The sequence below is a fragment of the Dendrobium catenatum genome, unplaced genomic scaffold, assembly GCF_001605985.2.
Source record: "Dendrobium catenatum unplaced genomic scaffold, ASM160598v2 original_scaffold_117410, whole genome shotgun sequence".
NCBI classification, from domain to species: domain Eukaryota; kingdom Viridiplantae; phylum Streptophyta; class Magnoliopsida; order Asparagales; family Orchidaceae; genus Dendrobium; species Dendrobium catenatum.
In genome coordinates this window covers 26,810-45,737 of record NW_021435845.1, presented here as the reverse complement: position 1 = coordinate 45,737, position 18,928 = coordinate 26,810, and the positions used below count along the sequence as shown (strand labels likewise).

Below are 18,928 nucleotides of genomic sequence, written 5' to 3'. Positions count from 1 at the left end.
TCTTTAACAATTCCCTCAAAAGAGGCCTTTGAGATAGCCTTAGTCTATAAATAGAGAGCTATCTATTCTTGTATTTAGTTTTTGGAGATTGAAGAATGCCATCTTTTCTTTCTTAAGTTTCTTTCCTATATCCTGGCCAAGACCGGTGGCGGTTCTCTTCTTCCCCAACCTGAGATAGGTTAGATCTTTTCTTTTCTCCCTTCCCCCTTCATCAAGAACCCTGCAAAACTGCTGTCCACCACCCTCCCAACCGCCTACAATTTCTGGCTGCTGGCTATACAGTGTTTGCACCTCCTCTAGTACCATTCCACTGCCTACAGCGCTGTCCCAGTCTGTCCAGCGCCTGCAACATCTCTAGATCAGTGATAAAGCCACCTACAGCTGCTGACTACAGGTTCCTTAGCACTGTTGCCCCTTCTTCTTGCTGCTGTTCATCCCTATCTACCACGAATTGGACCAAGAAATGTTGTTCACCACCCCTTTTCCAAGCCACTAACCTGCTATTCCTTCCCCTCCAGTGTAGGAACGGCAATCTGTCTTCATTCCTACAGCCATCAATGGCTGTTCTGCTGCAGTCCGCAGCCCTGTTCAGAGAGAGAGGTGCCTAACCTGCCTTCCTTTCCTCGCAATTTTTCTTCCGTGAGTCATTCCGGTAGAAGGGTGGAACAAAAGTAGCCCAATTAAAATTTGAGAGTAAATGTTTGCTAATAACACCACGTTGAGCACTCAAGTAGAAGTGAAAGGAGAGGATAGATTCATATATAGTTGACTTGAATGATTGGTAGGAACTTTTATTTGGTCCGGTGAACGTACACAACTCTAAGTTCGGCCGCCAGTAGAATCGCGCCAAGCGTTTTCATTATTTACTGCGCGCCACGACAACCGGACCCGAAACGGACCCAAGATTGCTCGGTATGGTCCATTGGTCCTGCTAATATCTTTATGATTCCATCCTTTGTTACATGTATTGCTACAATAGCTATTTAGTCATGAGATATGTGAATTGTCATGTGCCCCTTAGAAAGCTTTCAAAAGTGTTAGCAAATGATAGATATTTCTGTCTTAGTGCAAGCTATGATAACTTTTTAAGATATGAACTAGAGATTATTATTATTTTTTTTTAATGATAGGAAGATTTCTTTTTTTCCTTTTTAGTTAAAGCTGCATTTTGTTGTTCACAATCAACCCTTTTTAGCTATCATCATCTCTTGATCTTGCAGTTTACTTTTCAAGATTTTGAAGTTTACGTTATGTTCTTATATCAACTGAATGAACCCGAGTATCATTTAGAAATACATAAATAGTGCTTTTATGTACATTCTAGCAAGATAAAATTATTCACTCATTTCTCGTTTATAGAAAACATGCAATCCATCATGTTATCCTTCATATTTCACCATCGTCAATATCTTATCCAACCTATAATCTGTTTTTATAATCCTCACTTTTTAATTTATTATAGTTGAATGTTGTAAGAGATGTTAATCCTATTGTTCTCTATGTGCATCAATATTACCTTTGGTCTAATCCCTTCTACTTGACCAATCCAATTCTTCGAGATTATATTTATCTACTATTCTAATTGCTGCATCTTCTATGTTTTTTGCATGTGGTCAAATCACCTAATTTTAATTGTGTTGTCTTCAATTGGTCACATAAAACGGCGGCCTTGCGATGACCCGGTTAGGAGAGTAGATGTATTAGATTTGACTTATGTTAAGAAAGGTAGAGGCAGACCTAAAAAGACTTGGTTAGAAAATATTATGAATGACCTTTCTTTACTAGATTTAAACGAGAATTTGACTTTTAATAGGACACAATGGAGAAAAAGGATTCATGTAGCCGACCCCCCTAGTGAGATAGGCTTGATGTTGTTGTTGTACCTTATTGAAAATTTTTAAATGTAGAGTTGAAGATTAATCATTTTAAATACAATTAACCATATTCCCACGCATTGGAGTCATCACTGTCATCCAGCCTTGTGGAGTATGTATTCTTAATTTTTCACTCTAGAAAATGATTTCAGGTTAATTAAAAAAAATGCTCACAAGCTTTTTTTCCCAACTTATAACCAAGCTAACCTTGATCTAACCCTTTTAACGATCCTGTGTCTTTCACATTCATTCTATATTCCCACTTTTATGCACTTCTTCAGCTAATATGCGTACATGCCCAAACCATCAAAATTTATGTTCTACACCTAGTTTTCAGTAGATGCAACTTCCACGTTCTCTCATCAATGAATTTGAAGATTGAATAGTAAATAAAAGGAAACAAAATAGCTGTAAGAAGGTGGAAAGTTATGGGAAGCGGTAGATGGGAGGGAGGGAGAATAAGATATATGACTAAGGCTGATTTCCATACCGCAAGGGAAATGGTGAACAATCAAGAGATATAAAGAGAACAACATAATAGTGAACACAAAATATGACATTCGTGATGTTGATTAATGCCAGGAGCTATGTGTATACTTTCAAAGTGGTCAACTGATCAATCAAGATATGAATGTCCAGGAGTAAAGGAAATGACCCAAAAATCTTACTCATATCCAATCCACTTGATACGGTACAGTTAAATACAAGTTCCTATTGATAAAGATAGATGAGTGTCAATTCAATTACAGGCTCAACCTAAATTTTGATCTATCCAGGAATTGCTTGACAACTGGTTTGGCGAACTAAAAATCTACCTAAACTACGTAGTTAATGGATCAAATTTGTTGGGTCAGGAATTATCAGCAATTTTTGTAGGTTTCAAGAGGTTGGATTAATTTATTGTGCAATCCATGATTTTGGCATGGCACCTGAAATAGTTATAAACCCAATTTGAACCTCAAATATTCCAATCCAACCTTGCGATCATCAAAGGAAACATTTTCAAAGAAAAATTTGCTTATGAAGCACAATTAGCATTTGATGTAAGGTTATAAGCCTAAATCTCCATAATAAAGATGGTAATATCATTTCAAACCTATTATCATCAGTAGGAATTGACAATCAAACGAGGAAGATCTGTTGGGTTGCATTAAAATGCAATTCAGCACCATTTTTGAGCAACGGACATGATCATAACTAAAAAAGTAAACTATTTTAATTTTTAACTAAATTTGCAGGCACAAACACAAAAATTTTAAACATGAGCAGATGATCAAATCCTTAATCCAGTCAAAACAAGTCTTTAAGCTGCATGTATATTACTTAGAGGCAAACCCAAATAATTAAAACAAGGTCAAAGAAAACATCAGAACTTTATCTATTTTAAAATCGAGTGACACAATTGAAAACTTCCTAGTCATAGAAGAATGTTCCATAGGCAAACACACACCTTGGGCATGAGTGAAGAGTCGATAGGATTTTTGCCTCTTCCAAACCATATAAGCAGAGCCATGGCAACCATAAAGAGAAATGTAAGCACAATCACCTGCAAGAAGAAAATAGTCATACAAAATAAGAAAATAATTGTGTATAATCTAACATCAACATAACAAACAATTTTCATACTCAAGATAATAGCAGTTCATACCAAGATGACGTACTTCTGTCGACTACCCATGCGTATTTTAGCGAATGAGCAACATCTTATTTGAAAATGACCTAAATGAGGATGAGTGTTTGATTTCTCCAATAAAGATTGAGACAAATTTGTATCATCATCTTCTTCCTCATCATCACTAGCCTGATGGCAGAGATCGGTCCTATAAAAAGATTATTCTGAGAAATACATTTTGTTTTATTTAAGAAATAATTCTCTATTGGCAATGATAGGAAATGATATCTTAATTTCACTATCCAAAAATGAAAAGCTTTACAAACAAAAGCAAGATAATCATGATATAATAACATTACACCAACTTTAGACACCATCATATTGCAATAGTTAAAATAATATCAGGTAAGTATGGCTTAAAATTTCTTGTTGCTAGCTTAACGCAGCAATATGACATACAAACATAATACTTATTATTTACCAACAAAAAGAACTTTAGGAAAGAAGATAGAATGACATCACTAAAATTTGTATTATTAAGGCCAACCTCAGTTTACATAGATAAAGCAGCAAAAAGGTTGTTTTACATACGATACCATAACCCTTTTTAATCATTTAAAACCCAGATATAGCTAAATTACTCGCTATGCGAGTGTATGCCCCTGCATCGTACTCGCCCTACTTGTGCCAAAAAAGGATGAGTCATGGCGAATGTGCATCCAAATTCATGTCATGAACAAAATAACCATCAAATACGACTTTCCTATTCCACGTGTGGATGATCTATTCGATCAATTATATAGGGTTGCATATTTCTCAATAGGCCTAAAGAGTGGACATCATCAAATAAGAATGTGATCAATAGGAATAAAAATGGCTTTCAAAACCCATGATGAATTACATGAGGGGTTTGTCATGCCTTTCGAGCTATCAAATGCACCCAACACCTTCATGCGACCAGAGAATCGAAATTTTTTATTGGCTTTTATTTTGACGACATCTTGGTGTCTAGTCGCATGGTGGAAGAACTTCTTCAACACTTCTGACTAGTATTTGAGGTTCCTTGAAGAGCGGCGATTGTTTTCCAATTCCGCCAAATGCAAATATCTAATTACCACAGTTAAATTTTTGGGTTTTGTAGTCTCTTCAACAAGCATAGAAATGGATCCCAACAAAGTTGCAGCATAAAGGATTGGTTGATGCCTCTTTCCTTAACCGAAGCAAGAAGATTTCATGAATTGGCATCTTTCTACTGTTTCTTTATTAAAAAAATTCAGTTCAATTGCTGCACATTTGACTGAGCTTCTCAAGAAGCTTCAATTGACATGGACCAAGGCAGCTCAAGCCAACATCGAAAAATTAAAACTCCTACTGATCTTAGCCTCCATCCTAGCTTACCAGTTTTTCCCAAGTATTTGAAGTTGAGTGTGATGCTTCAAATATAGGCATTGGGGCAGTAATAAGTTAAGGAGGCCATTCGGTAGCTTATTTCAACAAGAAATTGAACAAATCACACCAAAGGTATTCCATTTAGGACAAAGAGTTCTATACCCTTGTTTGGGAATTAAAATATTGGAGTCATTTCTTGCTGGGACATAAATTGTTCTTTTTTCAGATCATGAAGCACTTAAGCAACATCATAATCAAAGAAAATTAAAGGGAAAAAATGTCAAATGAGTGGAGTACTTATCCTCCTCCTATCATACATTACGGTACAAATCTAACACCTCCAATCAAGTGGCGAATCCACTTGGCCATTGTCTCAACCTACACAATACCCTCCAACTAAAGACCGTGGGATTTGAAGCCATTCAAGATTTGCATGCCCATGATCAGGATTTTAAGAAGATATGAAAATGGTGCCAATATCACATATATAAAGTTTTTCACATTAAGCATGTCTACCTCTTCTTAGGTAACCGATTATGCATTCCACAATGTTCCATGCATGCGGTCATAACATATGAGAGTCGTGATGGGGTATTAGTTGCACACTTTGATTGTGATAAAACTTTAGCAATTATTCAGAATTGATCACTTCTTATTAGAGACGTGTAGAGATACATCAAAAAGTGTCATACATCGGGTTATATTTTTCTTTGCCAATACCCGACTCACCTTGGATTGATGTTAGTATGGACTTCCTTGTGGGAATACCACCCACATAACGAAAGAAAGATTCTATGATGATGGCAGTCAACTGCTTTTCAAAGATGGCGCGTTTGTGCCATGTAGAAAGACTCTAGCTGCGCTCATATTACCAATATTTACTTCCATGAGATTGTTCGTCTTCATGGCATTCCTAAAACCATCACTTTTGATAAGTATGTTAAGTTCCTTATTCATTTTTGGAGAACTTTATGTGCCAAAAACATCCGTCACTTTAGCTTCGCCGCTCACCCACAAACTGACGGTTAAACAAAAATATTCAAAAGGAGCATGGGAAATTTCTTTAAGGAGTTTTGTTCACAAAACATCCGCCAGTGGGATCTACTCTTAAGCCTAAATTGAGTCCGCTTACAATCAATCTCGAAACCAAACCACCAACCAAAGTCCTTTTGAGATAATTTACTAACAAAATCCTATTGCTCCACTAGAATTAGCGCCTCCAATTGCTATGATCACAAATAATCCGAACGTTGAAGCTCGCATTAAGAAAATTCATAAATCTCATCAACTAGTGCAAGAGCAAATTCACAAAAAAAAAAAAAAGCGAAGCATAAAAACAAGCCAACAAAAAAAAAACTCACTTTCAAAGAAGGAGATCTAGTTTGGATCAGGATGCGCAAGGAAAGGTTCCCTCCCGTTGCTCTAGTAAACTCAAACCAAAGGTAGATGGATCTTTCAGCATTGTCAAACGTATTAATGATAATGCATATTAATTAAACAACCCGACAATTTTCATGCATCAACTACATGGACTGGTCCAATCCAAACTGCAAGTGCTGGTCCAGCACCTAAGCAAACCTAATCAAAAAGGTTTAGCCTCGTGCGGTTCAGCCACTATCTAGTTCATGTTTCTTTCTGTTCCATAGTTTGTTCCAGTTTATGCATAAATAAGATACCAGGTCTCAATTTCAAAGAGTGAATAATAAAATTAAGAATGTTTTCTCAGAACCCAAGGCTATTTTTCTGTATCCTAGGTTCCATCACCGGGTGGTGAACTTTTACCTTGTTTCTTTGTTCCGACTTCTAGTTAGAAGTTTCGACAGCCAGGAATTTTCCTGTTGTTGATGTTTTAGTTGGTTTCACACATACAAAACTATTCTCATCAATTATCTTTTTATTAAGGAAAATGCAATTTATAGCTTACCGAGCTTGGTTGGTCAGCATCATTAACATTAATTTTATATCAAATAAATGTATATATTGTTCTTCATGTTGATGACTTATAAGAAAGGTACCATTAATAATCTCAATTATGAAAAGAGAATTTCCCATGCTCGATATGTTAGATATTTATGGGATTGCCAACTCAACTATGATTTGCTTATTCTTTAAGTTTCAAGTTCTTTTGTGCTCCTGTTCCAAATCTTAGGAGGGACCAACCTTTTTTTTGCCCATAATATTCTTTCTAGAATCTAGGTTAATTTGAAAAGTATGGCTTTACTCTTACTGATGTCCAAAGGGCTTTATTCTCACATTTTGATTGTCCAATATTTCTTATAATAAAGAAAAGTTCTAACACCCGAGAGAAAATTAGGATCTAGTACAATTTTTTGTGGGAACTTTTGATTTCAATTTGGATATTCTATATGCATATTTTTTAAATTCTCTATTTAAGAATTTGATTAATGTTACTTCAAAAAATGTGATTGTTAAGGATGACATATTATGTGATGGTTGTTTACTTATATATGCCTTCAATAGTTTTTAACTGATACTCTATTGCAATATATTTTGGGTGAAGGTTTGAGGAAATAAGTTTGATTATGCTGCTTTCGGCCAAAAAAAAAAAAACTTCATAATATAGTAATGGGGTTGATCTATCATGTCATAGTTTGATTATATCGTTAGTTATCGAATGTCAGAACCTGGTCACATTGCTCAAGCTAGCACTATGCCCTCTCTGACCATAGAGACAACTTATGTGACACATTGCTTCAATCAAAGGCATGTGTTGTTTATTTCATGAGTTATCAAACAGTACTCTTTCATTCTTAATTTCTATTCATTTTACATTTTGTTATGCTTCCAATTTTGCACTACAAATACCCCTACATTCCATCCAAAGTTAATTTAATATTACATGCTCTAGCCTACAAATTTTGTTTTTTCAAATTAGGAAGCTTATGATTATGAATACTAAAACTGCTAGTGATTCTCAATTTATAATTGAACAATTGATTTGGTCATGAGACGGTGCAATGTGAGAGCAGAGATATGGTTAAATTTTTCTTTGCTAAATAGTTGATGGCTCAAGCTTCTTTGCCTTCTTTCTTTGCTTTCTTAAACTCACTAGCACACAAATCACATATGTTAATTATTAAGTAGTCTTTATTCTCAGCTATCCCCACGTAAAACCCATTTATTCGTGAAATTAACAATTTTTCCAAGGCATTTGAACGGGGTGTTTGCTAGTCATTCCATAAAGTGTGTACTATAATCTATTATTTATTAACTTTATCAACCAGATTAACTCCAAAACCTACCCAACTCTTTGGATGTTAGTGAGAATAAAGCCCTACTTGTTGCATCTATGACAGGAAGGAGTTCGATGAACTAATTGAATTAATAATAATTTGATGATTCCTTGTTGTAGATCTCTTTTTTATTCTTCTTTCTCAAATTGTCCTCTCTTTGAAGAGAGGAATTGAAAGAAAGAAAAAGGGATCGGTTACTATAGCACAACATTGGACCACGTTACTATAATACGACATTATAATAGTTCAACAAAATCGGCACTATGTCAATCAAGAGAAAAAAACAAGAGAAATAGGAGTTGCGATAGATAGGCTATGAGAGGGAGAGGTGGGAATCTCTAAATCCCATAAGAGAGAACAAAGAAAAATGTTGAATAGCAGAAACATAGAAATCTTTTCAAATCTTCTCATCACAATTCAGTTAGAAGTCTGAAATCCTAACAAAACCAGGTTTATAATATAATGTTGAACTAATTAAATATAAATCAAATTCAAAACTATATAGCTCCGAACGATCCAATCATCCTATTTAAAGTAAAGATAATACTAATACCTAAATGAGATAAAAATGAATTAATTCTTTAAATATTCTAAAATCCGTAAAAAAATCTGAATTTTTTTGCTTGTGTTTCATCAACTACAGGTAGATAACTTTACAGAAATTAATTAAAATCCTGACTTGTATCATCTCAATATTCATCACAGCCTTATAATAATCTCATTGTGCACTGTGATTGTACAACAACAAATTTTCCATCCAGATACATCCGGCCAAACAAAAAATTACTTGCAATTGCCAAGTTGTATATAGGTTCAAGAAACATAATCACAACATCAATGATTTTCAACTTAAACAACTACACACTAATATCAGGGAAAACTTCAGCATGCCTCAAATATAAAGATGGGAGTGTTAGACCGGTCCAGGCGGGACCGGTTCACGGGAGAATATCGCGAACAGGCGGAGAAAGCTTCCGCCTGGGCTGAAGCCGCGCGTAACGCACGCCTTGCGGGACGGTTTTTGGAAGATTTTTGAATGGATTTTAGGAGGGAAATTGATTGTAGGGATTGTTTAGGAAATTCCTTTTGAATTGTATGCACTAAATAGTAGATTTTCCTAGGTTTTGAGCATCTTGAATTTGGCTGAAATTTGAGATCTCTTAGATTTAGGTTTTCTTTGGGCTCTAGCGGCGTCTAGAGATTTGGGAGAGATCGATCCTCCTCTCGAATTGAGGATCAATTGTATCTTTGCTGTTTTCTTCTTCTACTAGTGGAATACAAATCTTGCTTTGAGTTTTCTTTCCAATTTCCTCTGAATTTCTGCTGTAAACTGCTGTAAACAGCAGATTTGCTATGTTTTTCTGCTGTGGACAGCTGTCTCCATCGGATCTACTTCAGTTTTGGTGAGAAACACTTGGGAATCCAAGTGTTTCCTATCAGGGAGCTATTATATTAGTTAACCAAAATAATCACCATCGTCATTTTCATCACTAATTTTATCACAACTACCTAGGTTAGCTTTATAAACGCAGATTTCACGTATATTCTTGCTGAGTGCATTAAACCGATAATACAAAAATCTTTTTGAATAATTTTTATACATATTAACGTAAGTCTATCTATTTTCTTTCCAAATCCTTCAACCCAAATTGTACCTACTTATTTTATGATCAAACAAACTAAGTCAATTTCCACTACCTTATATTCAGTAAATGCTCTTCCCGCCATCACTCTAATAAAAACATTCATCAATATATCCTTCCTGATTTATTTTTTTGAATATATACCTTAACATTCTCATTTGCATTACAACAACTTGACTATTAGAAACATTTTACAGCTCAACACTCAATCCATATAACAAAACCATCAAGTAATATCAGAGAAATCCTCCAACTATCCATATTATCAAGACGAAAAGAAAAAGAAAAGGATACCCTAGAGATTAAAAGCCCTTGATTACTTCTTTGATCAACTGTGAATCTCATAACTCATCCTGCTATATGATTTTGTAGCGTGAAAAGCTGATATAAAATATTAATAAATAGGTTATGGTTAAGTAACCATTTCATTTGAAAGGTATCTGTTAGACCGGTCCACTGGACCAGTCTAGCCGGTCCAATATGGACCGGCTTATGAACAACAGAGGCAGAATTCTCCGCCTCCTGCATGCCGATCAAACCGCCAATTCAAAAAGAGCAGTTTTGGAAGGATTTTTTATGAAGTTTGGGAGAGAAATTGAATTTGGGGACTGTTTAGAGATTTCATTTTGAATTGTATGCATTAAATAGTTTGTTTCCCTAGGGTTAGGGCATCTTGAATTTGGCTGAAATTTGAGATCTCAGGTTTAGATTTTTGAGCTCTAGTGACGTCTAAAAATTTGGGAGAGAAAGATCCTCCTCTTGAATAGAGGATCAATTGTATCTTGGTAATTTATGTTTCCCTTTCATCAAATAATACAAATTATCTACTGTTTCGTGGTTTTGTGTTGATTTTTATGGAAAATTCTTACTGTTTTCCAAATATTGATAGTCTCAAGTATTTCCTATCAGTATCCTTTCATACAATCAATTTTACAACGATAAATAGCTATTAACAAAAGAAACAGAAATAAATGAATGATTTTTTTTCTTCAGCATAGGGAAAAGAAAACACAATTCAATAAAAGTTGGCATGTTCAAGAACTATACAATATATCAGAACAAATAAGTGTGTTGCACACAGAAATAGGGATACTTTCTAAAAGTGTAAAGATGGGAAATTATAGATATAAGATTAAGCATTGCAGCATATTATCCAAAGCATAATAATATTTAAAAGTGTAAATGAAGTTGGGGAAAATACCAGAATGATAGAAGCAGAAGAAATGTGGCTAGAAGAAAAATCTGAGGGCAAGCTGTAAGAAATAAGGAATAATCAGGTACTAAATATCATTCCATCTCATTTAAATAAAATTCACCAATGGAAAAATAAAAATGATATACCCATGAGGATAAATCCCCAACCATTTGACCAGAATCTCCATCTTTGACAAGTAGCCACAAGAGAACATATAAAATATATGGCGTACCCTACCACAGAATCATCAGCAGTTAACTTTAACATATGGTGCTCTAAGAACAATAAAATATTTTGCATGAAATCATCATTACTTAAAGTTACGCACATCAAGTGAGCACAAATATGATATCCTATTATATAGATCAGGAGTTATATGTCATTAGGAGCCAAACAAACAAATTACTAACATGGAGGGGAGTATTTTGGAAACAGAGAGATAAGGAATAGAATATTTTAAAATATAATAACAATTTAAATGGATAAGAAGAATAATGATTTATACTCAAGATGCTGAACAGCTATTCTTTTTAAATCGTAGCTCATATGACCTTTGCAATAAGAAAACAAAAGAGCAAATATGAGACAGATAATCAGCAGAAGGTGCTTCAAGTGTTTCAAAATTACCACGTCAATGAAGTATGCCTTGGTGATAAAGAAGAATATTTCACATAGCAAAAAATATATCTCCTAACTTATAAGTTAGAACCCATATTTAAAACCCTGCCTAACCCAAAGTTGAATAGGTCAATTTTACATGTCCTAGTCAAGTTTACAGTTGGCTCTAATTTACAATGGACTCATAGAATCCACATTTCTAAGTGTTGCACAGCCCAGTTATTTATGACTCTGCAGAAGCGATTCATAAAAAAACAAATAGCACTGGCTGGTGATTTGGAGATGCTGTCCTAGTCTAGGTTTTTATGTTAGTCGTGTCACTAAGCCACTGTAGCAACAGCATTATGAATAAATTTATCCTTTTCAATTACAATTTTAAAACCTTCATCTGCTATAAAAAACAAATAAAATTAGTGATACCAAAGGCAATATTATGGTGAAAGGAGAAGGAAGTGAATAACTCCATGCAATTTTTGGGGAAATGCGAATATGCAACCATTAACATGAAACATTTCTTTCTTTCTTTTTTTCAGGTGCGTCACTAGAACTCATACTCTTTGTAAAATTAATTATAGATTACTACTTCGGGATATGACAAAATGTGGTGGCATTTAATGATATTAATTGCCAAAGTACTAATTGTTTAATAATTGGCAAATTGGGCCTAGCAGTTAATCCAGTGAACCCCACGATCTTGTTTGTTGACCAAGTTATTTTCAGTTTGCGCATTAAAACTAACTGGAATATTGGGGAGTAGAAAGGTAAATAAAATTAATATTGCATAAATAGGAATTCTAACTGCAAGCATATCACAATTTGAACTAACATTAACATTTCACAAATTTAAAGCCAAAAAAATAAGAGTGATGTAATTAAAAGGCTTTAGGAAATGCTGCAAAAATTTGTGCTAAACTATGAATGTACCAACAAACGTAGATCAAGTTTATAAAATAGGGAAAAAAAAACAAAAATAAAAGTTGTATGGACAAAATTAGAGAGAAATAGCATGCACCATAAACATTAAAAGATGGTTTCAATATGACCAATTAATAGAGAACTCAAATGAATAGATAAAGAAAAGGACATCGCAGCTCTTAATGGTTAGGATAAATTAGATTGGTACTGTTCTGGGTTATGCCGTGGCAAGGCATCCTATTTTTTAATTTTACTCCAAATTTCTATGTTTTTGGGCCAAAAAGAGCGACTGATTCCTTCTTTGATAAATCAGGAATGAGTTGTTAAATGGATTCTGAAGTTCTTCAATAATGAACATATACTTCAACAGGGCAGCCGATTGAGCTGACCAATCCATTATATAAACTCATTTGGTTCAACCAATTTTGGCTTTAAGTAGGATTTGGATCACGTTAACCCAAATGGGTCCATTTGAGTCAACATGGGTCAATTGGCCAAATTTGGCTAAGCCAATGAGTCAAGTGACCTTATCAATGTGTGGATGACTCATGGGGATCCAATGGAGAGTTGGCTTCCGTTGATTGAGCCAATATGGTCAATTTGGCTTAATCATGATCATTTAATTAGATTTCTCCTCTCTCTTCCTTTTATCTTCATTTCCTTTTCATACTTTCCCGCATAGAAAATGAAGGCAATCCAAACCATTCTTGTGGTCACGGTGAAACCTCAATGAACCCTGGAATTCTTAATGACTCACATGCAAATATCAATCACACAATCTGATGCAAAACAAACCCACGGGTGGTTATTTTTCATGTGATTCTGATGGTGTAAAGAGCTTAGATTGAAGCCTCATGTGTCCTTGATCAATCACTCTTGAATTTCGTCAAGTTCGTAGTCGATAACAGGATAAAATAGCAGCGATTCGACGTGGGCAGCAAGGGGAAACCTCGGGTATCAGCAAGGGCACAGTGTATTTTGCATACTTCTTATCTATTGTATTGTTTGATTTATATTCAATCTTCTTGTATTATGTTGAAGTGTTTTAGAGGAGAATACTAGTAAAAGGTTGTCTCAATGAAAAAGGTGGTGGTCCCAATAAGAAGATATGTGCAAAAGGCCTCACCATCTATTGAAGGAGTAATGAAATGAAATAGTTTAATGCTCGTTATGCAGGAAATCCTATGTGACGGACACCCAGGTGTGGACGCAGGCTATGGCTTAAGCACTTAAAAATCATAATGTGTTTGTATGTCATCTTTATCTCTTGCACTTTAATATATTGCTTGTGTTGATCTTTAATTATCATGGAACAGCATGAAGTTGTGTGACCAAAATGGTTTTTAAAGAGTGGACAAATTTTAAAACTCAATTAACCAATAAGAAATAGCCAATTAGTGGGTCAGCAAACACGGTGGAGATGATGATGTTACTCTCTCATGATAGAAAATATTTAAGAACAGAAAGATATCCTAAAAATGCCTGAAAGTACAATATGCATAAATATATTTTAGACCTTTTGCCTTTATCGGGTTGTTGCAAAATCATGAATTTTGAAACGGGGTAACCATTTACACAAAATGAACCATAATAGCAGCAAGGCCTAGCACAAAGGGGGATTTGCCGTAATTATTATGATGGCTAACCAAAAGAGAAATGTCAAAAACACAGCAACCGCTGCTCTTCCATATATTTCTCATGACAAACAATATAATACATGAAATGCAGTTGATAACAAAATAATTCATCATGTCTCCTTAAATTTCACGCAGATGTATGAAAAATATAAGTACCATGGTGCTATAATAACTAACTTCATTGCAGTTTGCAATCAAGACAATGTTTCAAATGCCTCAAGCAATATAGAATGAACCAAATTGATATAAAACCAACCAAAATGAAACAAGTAAAACTGTTCCTACTAGTCCTCATAACTATTTTATACCTATGAACAGCCAGTTACAGATAATGAGATAAGTGAAACAAAAAAAGATAAAAATAAATTCCACATACATTATGAACATTTTAGAATCAATAAGATACCAAATAGTTCGGTTAGTGATAAAGTGCTATAGCAATATAACTTGAAGAGGAAAGCCGGTTATTCTGAATTTAGATTCTAATTAGTGAGAAACAAAGCAAGGTATAACAGAAATTCATGTTATTACTGCCTTCTATCATTGCAAAAATCAAAGAAGATGAGAAACGGAGTGAATGTGTCTGGCCTATTAAGCAGATTACATGCATGGAACATGACATTTTTCAATTGTAAAGAGTAGGTATCGTACCAACATTGTATGAGCCGATCATGAGATGGAAAACCTGCAATATATTAAATATTTTCCTTAAGATCATGCCATGAGTTGCATAAACATAGCAAAGCAAAAATACTGCCACTAAAATATAACTATTTTGTGTAAGTTTTCATACTTTTTTAGCACATACTATGAAGTAAGAAATTTGGAGCAAGATTTTGAATTTATTCTGTGCATCAATATAATAAAAAAAAGCTTTACAAACTTTGCTTCTACACAATAAATTGAAGAGACATTATCACTTGATAAAACCTCATAAATTTGCACCAAGTGATAGTGCAAATTTTACAACTTTACCATCATTCGAAGAAACCAGGCATTCATATCATGAAGAAGCTTCGGAATAGTGAGGTGCTATTGCTCAAGTAAAAGATGATGCTTTGGCCCTTGAATCAAGATTGTGTAAAGATTTCTCCACTTACTATTACAGTGAAATAGTTTGACTAATGATATCAATTCAAACAATAAAATCTTAGACGAGGATGTCAGCCAATTAGTGTAGAACCACATAAATGTCCATAAATCTAACTTGTTCTATACATTAGTTTCACTCCTTGCACATTCCCTGTGGTGAATCGTATATTAGAAGTTGTGTTTATGTGTAGAGTAGATCCATTTATTTGTGCTCTAAAAGTTTTTGCTCTCACATATAGCATAAATATCTTTATATTGTGTTTAGACACTTATGTGGCTTTGGTGTATTGAATCAAGATCCTAAGCTTGTGTGGTGAAGTAAATTTATACAATTAAGCTTAGTGGTACTACTGCTCACACACTAAAGTTATTTTCATGTGTGTTTGGTTTGATTAATTATTTATTTAATTTTGTGTTTGATTGAGGGTAATAGTGCCCATGCACACCCAATTTACCCAACTATTAAAATAATAATAATAAAAAAATAACCGCTGTACCTTTAAGCTAAAAATTCAATTCCAAACACTATAAGATACCTAAAATGGAGATTAAGGATTTATAAAGCTGACTGAAAATGTTTTTTTTTTTAACTTTAGCCATCGCTAAATAATAGAGATATGGCCATTGACAATGATTATGATGGCACTGCAAAGAACATAACATATATGAATTCACTTCTGAAAAAATTTGAAACTTCTAAAATAGAAAACCCATTGGCATAATGAAACCTATGTTTAGTCAACACAAGAAAAAAGGGAACGATTTATATATCAATGATAGACTTCTACATTTATATTTTCTAATATTTATATAGAAAATAATCAGAAAATTGCATATATCGATATAAGTTTAGATTAAGTGACAAATACTCTGAAATAAGGTATCAACTAGTAGGTCAAATTAGAGAAATTTAAATCCATTTTCACACACCTTTTGGCGGGTCCAACCCAGACTTCTGTTGTGAATCCTCAACAACTGAAAATAAAAAATAAGTATCTTTAGTATACCCATTACAATCCAATAACGCAAGTTACAATGCATTACTGCTTGAGATATATTGTACTAAAAACTATGCTGACATAACGTAATAAATGTATTTCAGGTACAATATGTTCAAAAGAATAAACAAAAAATGCCTAGTCCCAATTTAGGTCAATGCATCTAAAAATAAGGGATCGCTGAATATTTAACTAAACCAGCAACAAACAAAATATAAGCACTCCGGAATGGCTTAGAGAATTATCCAGTTACAATGATTGTGAAAACTAAATACGGGTCAAGAATAAGCGAACAGCAATTAATATCTCCAAGATTGGAGTCACATTCTCATCAAACTTTCCCACCAAGCAAAACCAGCCATAAAAAGAAATATCGTAATTAGGGTTCGTGTTCTATCTCGTAGAATGGTACTTAATCTTACTCCAGTTCTTCGACTAGGGTTATTCTTGAATACATAACCTAACAACAATCTAATATCAGTAGCAATCTACCGGTGGAGCATATTGCTCCAAACAAGTTTTACGTCATAAAATCTGTAGAACAAAATCCATAAGAACTCACACCTGGAAAAAAGCGATAGCAGCAATGACCACGTCAACCACAACGAGGACGGTATCAGACGCGGCAAATGCCGCCGAGGGGCAACGGCCAACGTCGAACCCTCCAAACCGCAGCATCTACGTTCCGAAACCAATAAAGGAGAAAACGGCTGTCTTCACTTTGCTGAACTGACGAAAGGAAGTGAATCGCGGCAATGGTGAAGTGCATGAAAGGTAAAACCGAGCGTGAGTGGAGTCTCGGGCGGGGTGGGCGGGGTATTTCAAGCGCAACTGCAGGGGTAGTGGTCAACGAGAGGAGAGAGAAAGGAGGAGCGGGGATCTGCCGGACGTGCGCACACTTGGCCAATCACTGGGCTTTCAACCCTAGGACGTGGACGCTGAGCCTGTGAATCTGGTTTTGAGCTAGCCAATTAGGGTGAAATCGAGTGGAGTTAGGACTGAGCCTATGATCAAATAATTCCATCTGATTGGTCAAATAGGAGCCCAACTATTTGTTTTCCAAATAACTAAAAAAGTTTCATTTTAACTTCACAAAATTTTAACGAAAATCTCTCACATGTGTGGAATAATAAGTTGTGTATTAGTGATATAAGTTTTGTCTAAGAAAATTCTAATAAGCTTGATACGTTGTCAAAAAATTATCTTGATCGGGCACGAATCTCGATGAAAAATCAAGTTGGAAATTTTCAAAATTAAATTTGGGACCATCTGAACTCCGATTTCAGCAAACTTATAGTCGAACTAAGCGTTTCGAGAATATGAACCAAACGACACCAAACTAAACCCAATCTGAGCCCAAACGGGTCCAAATCAAGGACCTGAAGCGCTATTGGAAGGTTCAAACCACAAATTGGATTATCAAACGGTTTCCAAACATGACGTGCTTATAGTTGAATAGAGCGGATCGACGAGACGAATCCAACGAGCCCATGATCGTCGAATTCCGACATCATTAAGATGTTCAAATGTCCATCAAACTATCCATGATCAAGGGATTCAATATCGGTCGTCTATCCTGTGAGAGCTCGTTCCTCTGATTTTTTTTTTCCTTTATGAATCTGATTTTTCCTCCCAGGATCGTCCGGGACGATATTGAGATCGTCCAGGACGATCAGTGCAGTGAATACAGCTGATTTTCTGGAGTGAATCGTCCAGGCCGATTTTGGATCGTCCTGGGACGATCAGAGCATGACACAAGTCAGAGAGCAAATCGTCCAAGAAATTAATTATCGTCCTGAGATATCGTCCTGGACGATTGGATTTTGTTCACATCATCCTGGACGATGTGGCAATCGGCCGGGCCGATCAGACTTGTTTTATAAGGAAATCAGCTCATTTTTATGAGAGAGAAATCATTTTTAAAAATCAAAATATCTGAGGAGAGAGAAAGAGAAGAAAAGCAAAGGAAAAAGCCGGATTTCGGAGGCCGCGGAGCGCTTTTCGTCCGTCGCCGCTGTTGAGAGATTTGTTTGTCTCGCTGTAAGGAATCCGAATCCTATTTCTATTTTCGAAGATTTTGAGTTTTGATATTTCTGTGCTCAGTTTTGTAATTCTGTTACCGAAAAACGTGTATAATTTTGTATTGACGAAAGTTTTACCGCACAACTTTTGATATGTTTCTGATATAATATTTCTGCACGATTTGAGTATTTTCTGCAAAGTTTCTACCGGTTATTATGAGTTCTGTGCGATTTTTATCAAATAGAAAATTATCTGGTTGTTGAAAAATATTGCTTCAGTACAAGTAAAGCTTTGTAACGTTATTTTATTCGATTTCTGGTAATTTGGTAATTTTTGGGAATTATGCATTTTGAAACGACGTCTGTCTACTATATACGATATTTTAAGAGGTTTTTCTACATTGATCTAAATTGAATTTATTGATTGCAATAAATACCTTATTGATATGCATACGAATATGAATATGATTGAATTATTGTTATTATTACTGAAAGACAAGTGAAGGTTGGTTGAACCGTTGGTTGGAGATTGACTTGACCTGTATAGGATGGTGGGCCGACGGGCTTTCCTTTAAAAAGGGTTTGGCGATATCCTCTATTGATCATTGATATAACGATTGGGAGTCATAAGGAGATTATTATGCTGACGGGCACAGAGTGACGACTCTTATTGAACCAAC

At 34.9% G+C, this 18,928-nt stretch overlaps 1 protein-coding gene across 1 annotated transcript in view; it reads right to left on the bottom strand.

The window, feature by feature from the left end:
• LOC110109089 (tobamovirus multiplication protein 1) overlaps positions 1–17,172 on the bottom strand; it is a 28,840-nt gene extending 11,668 nt beyond the window's left edge. The window contains exons 1-7 of the mRNA XM_020840000.2: positions 16,792–17,172; positions 16,160–16,204; positions 14,789–14,822; positions 11,114–11,200; positions 10,974–11,025; positions 3,523–3,694; positions 3,325–3,420 (exon numbers count right to left, since the gene is read on the bottom strand). Coding sequence (XP_020695659.1) covers positions 3,325–3,420; positions 3,523–3,694; positions 10,974–11,025; positions 11,114–11,200; positions 14,789–14,822; positions 16,160–16,204; positions 16,792–16,905 — 600 coding nt within the window. The 5' untranslated portion in view covers positions 16,906–17,172. The remainder of the gene's footprint in view (positions 1–3,324; positions 3,421–3,522; positions 3,695–10,973; positions 11,026–11,113; positions 11,201–14,788; positions 14,823–16,159; positions 16,205–16,791) is intronic.
• Positions 17,173–18,928: the final 1,756 nt, after the last annotated feature.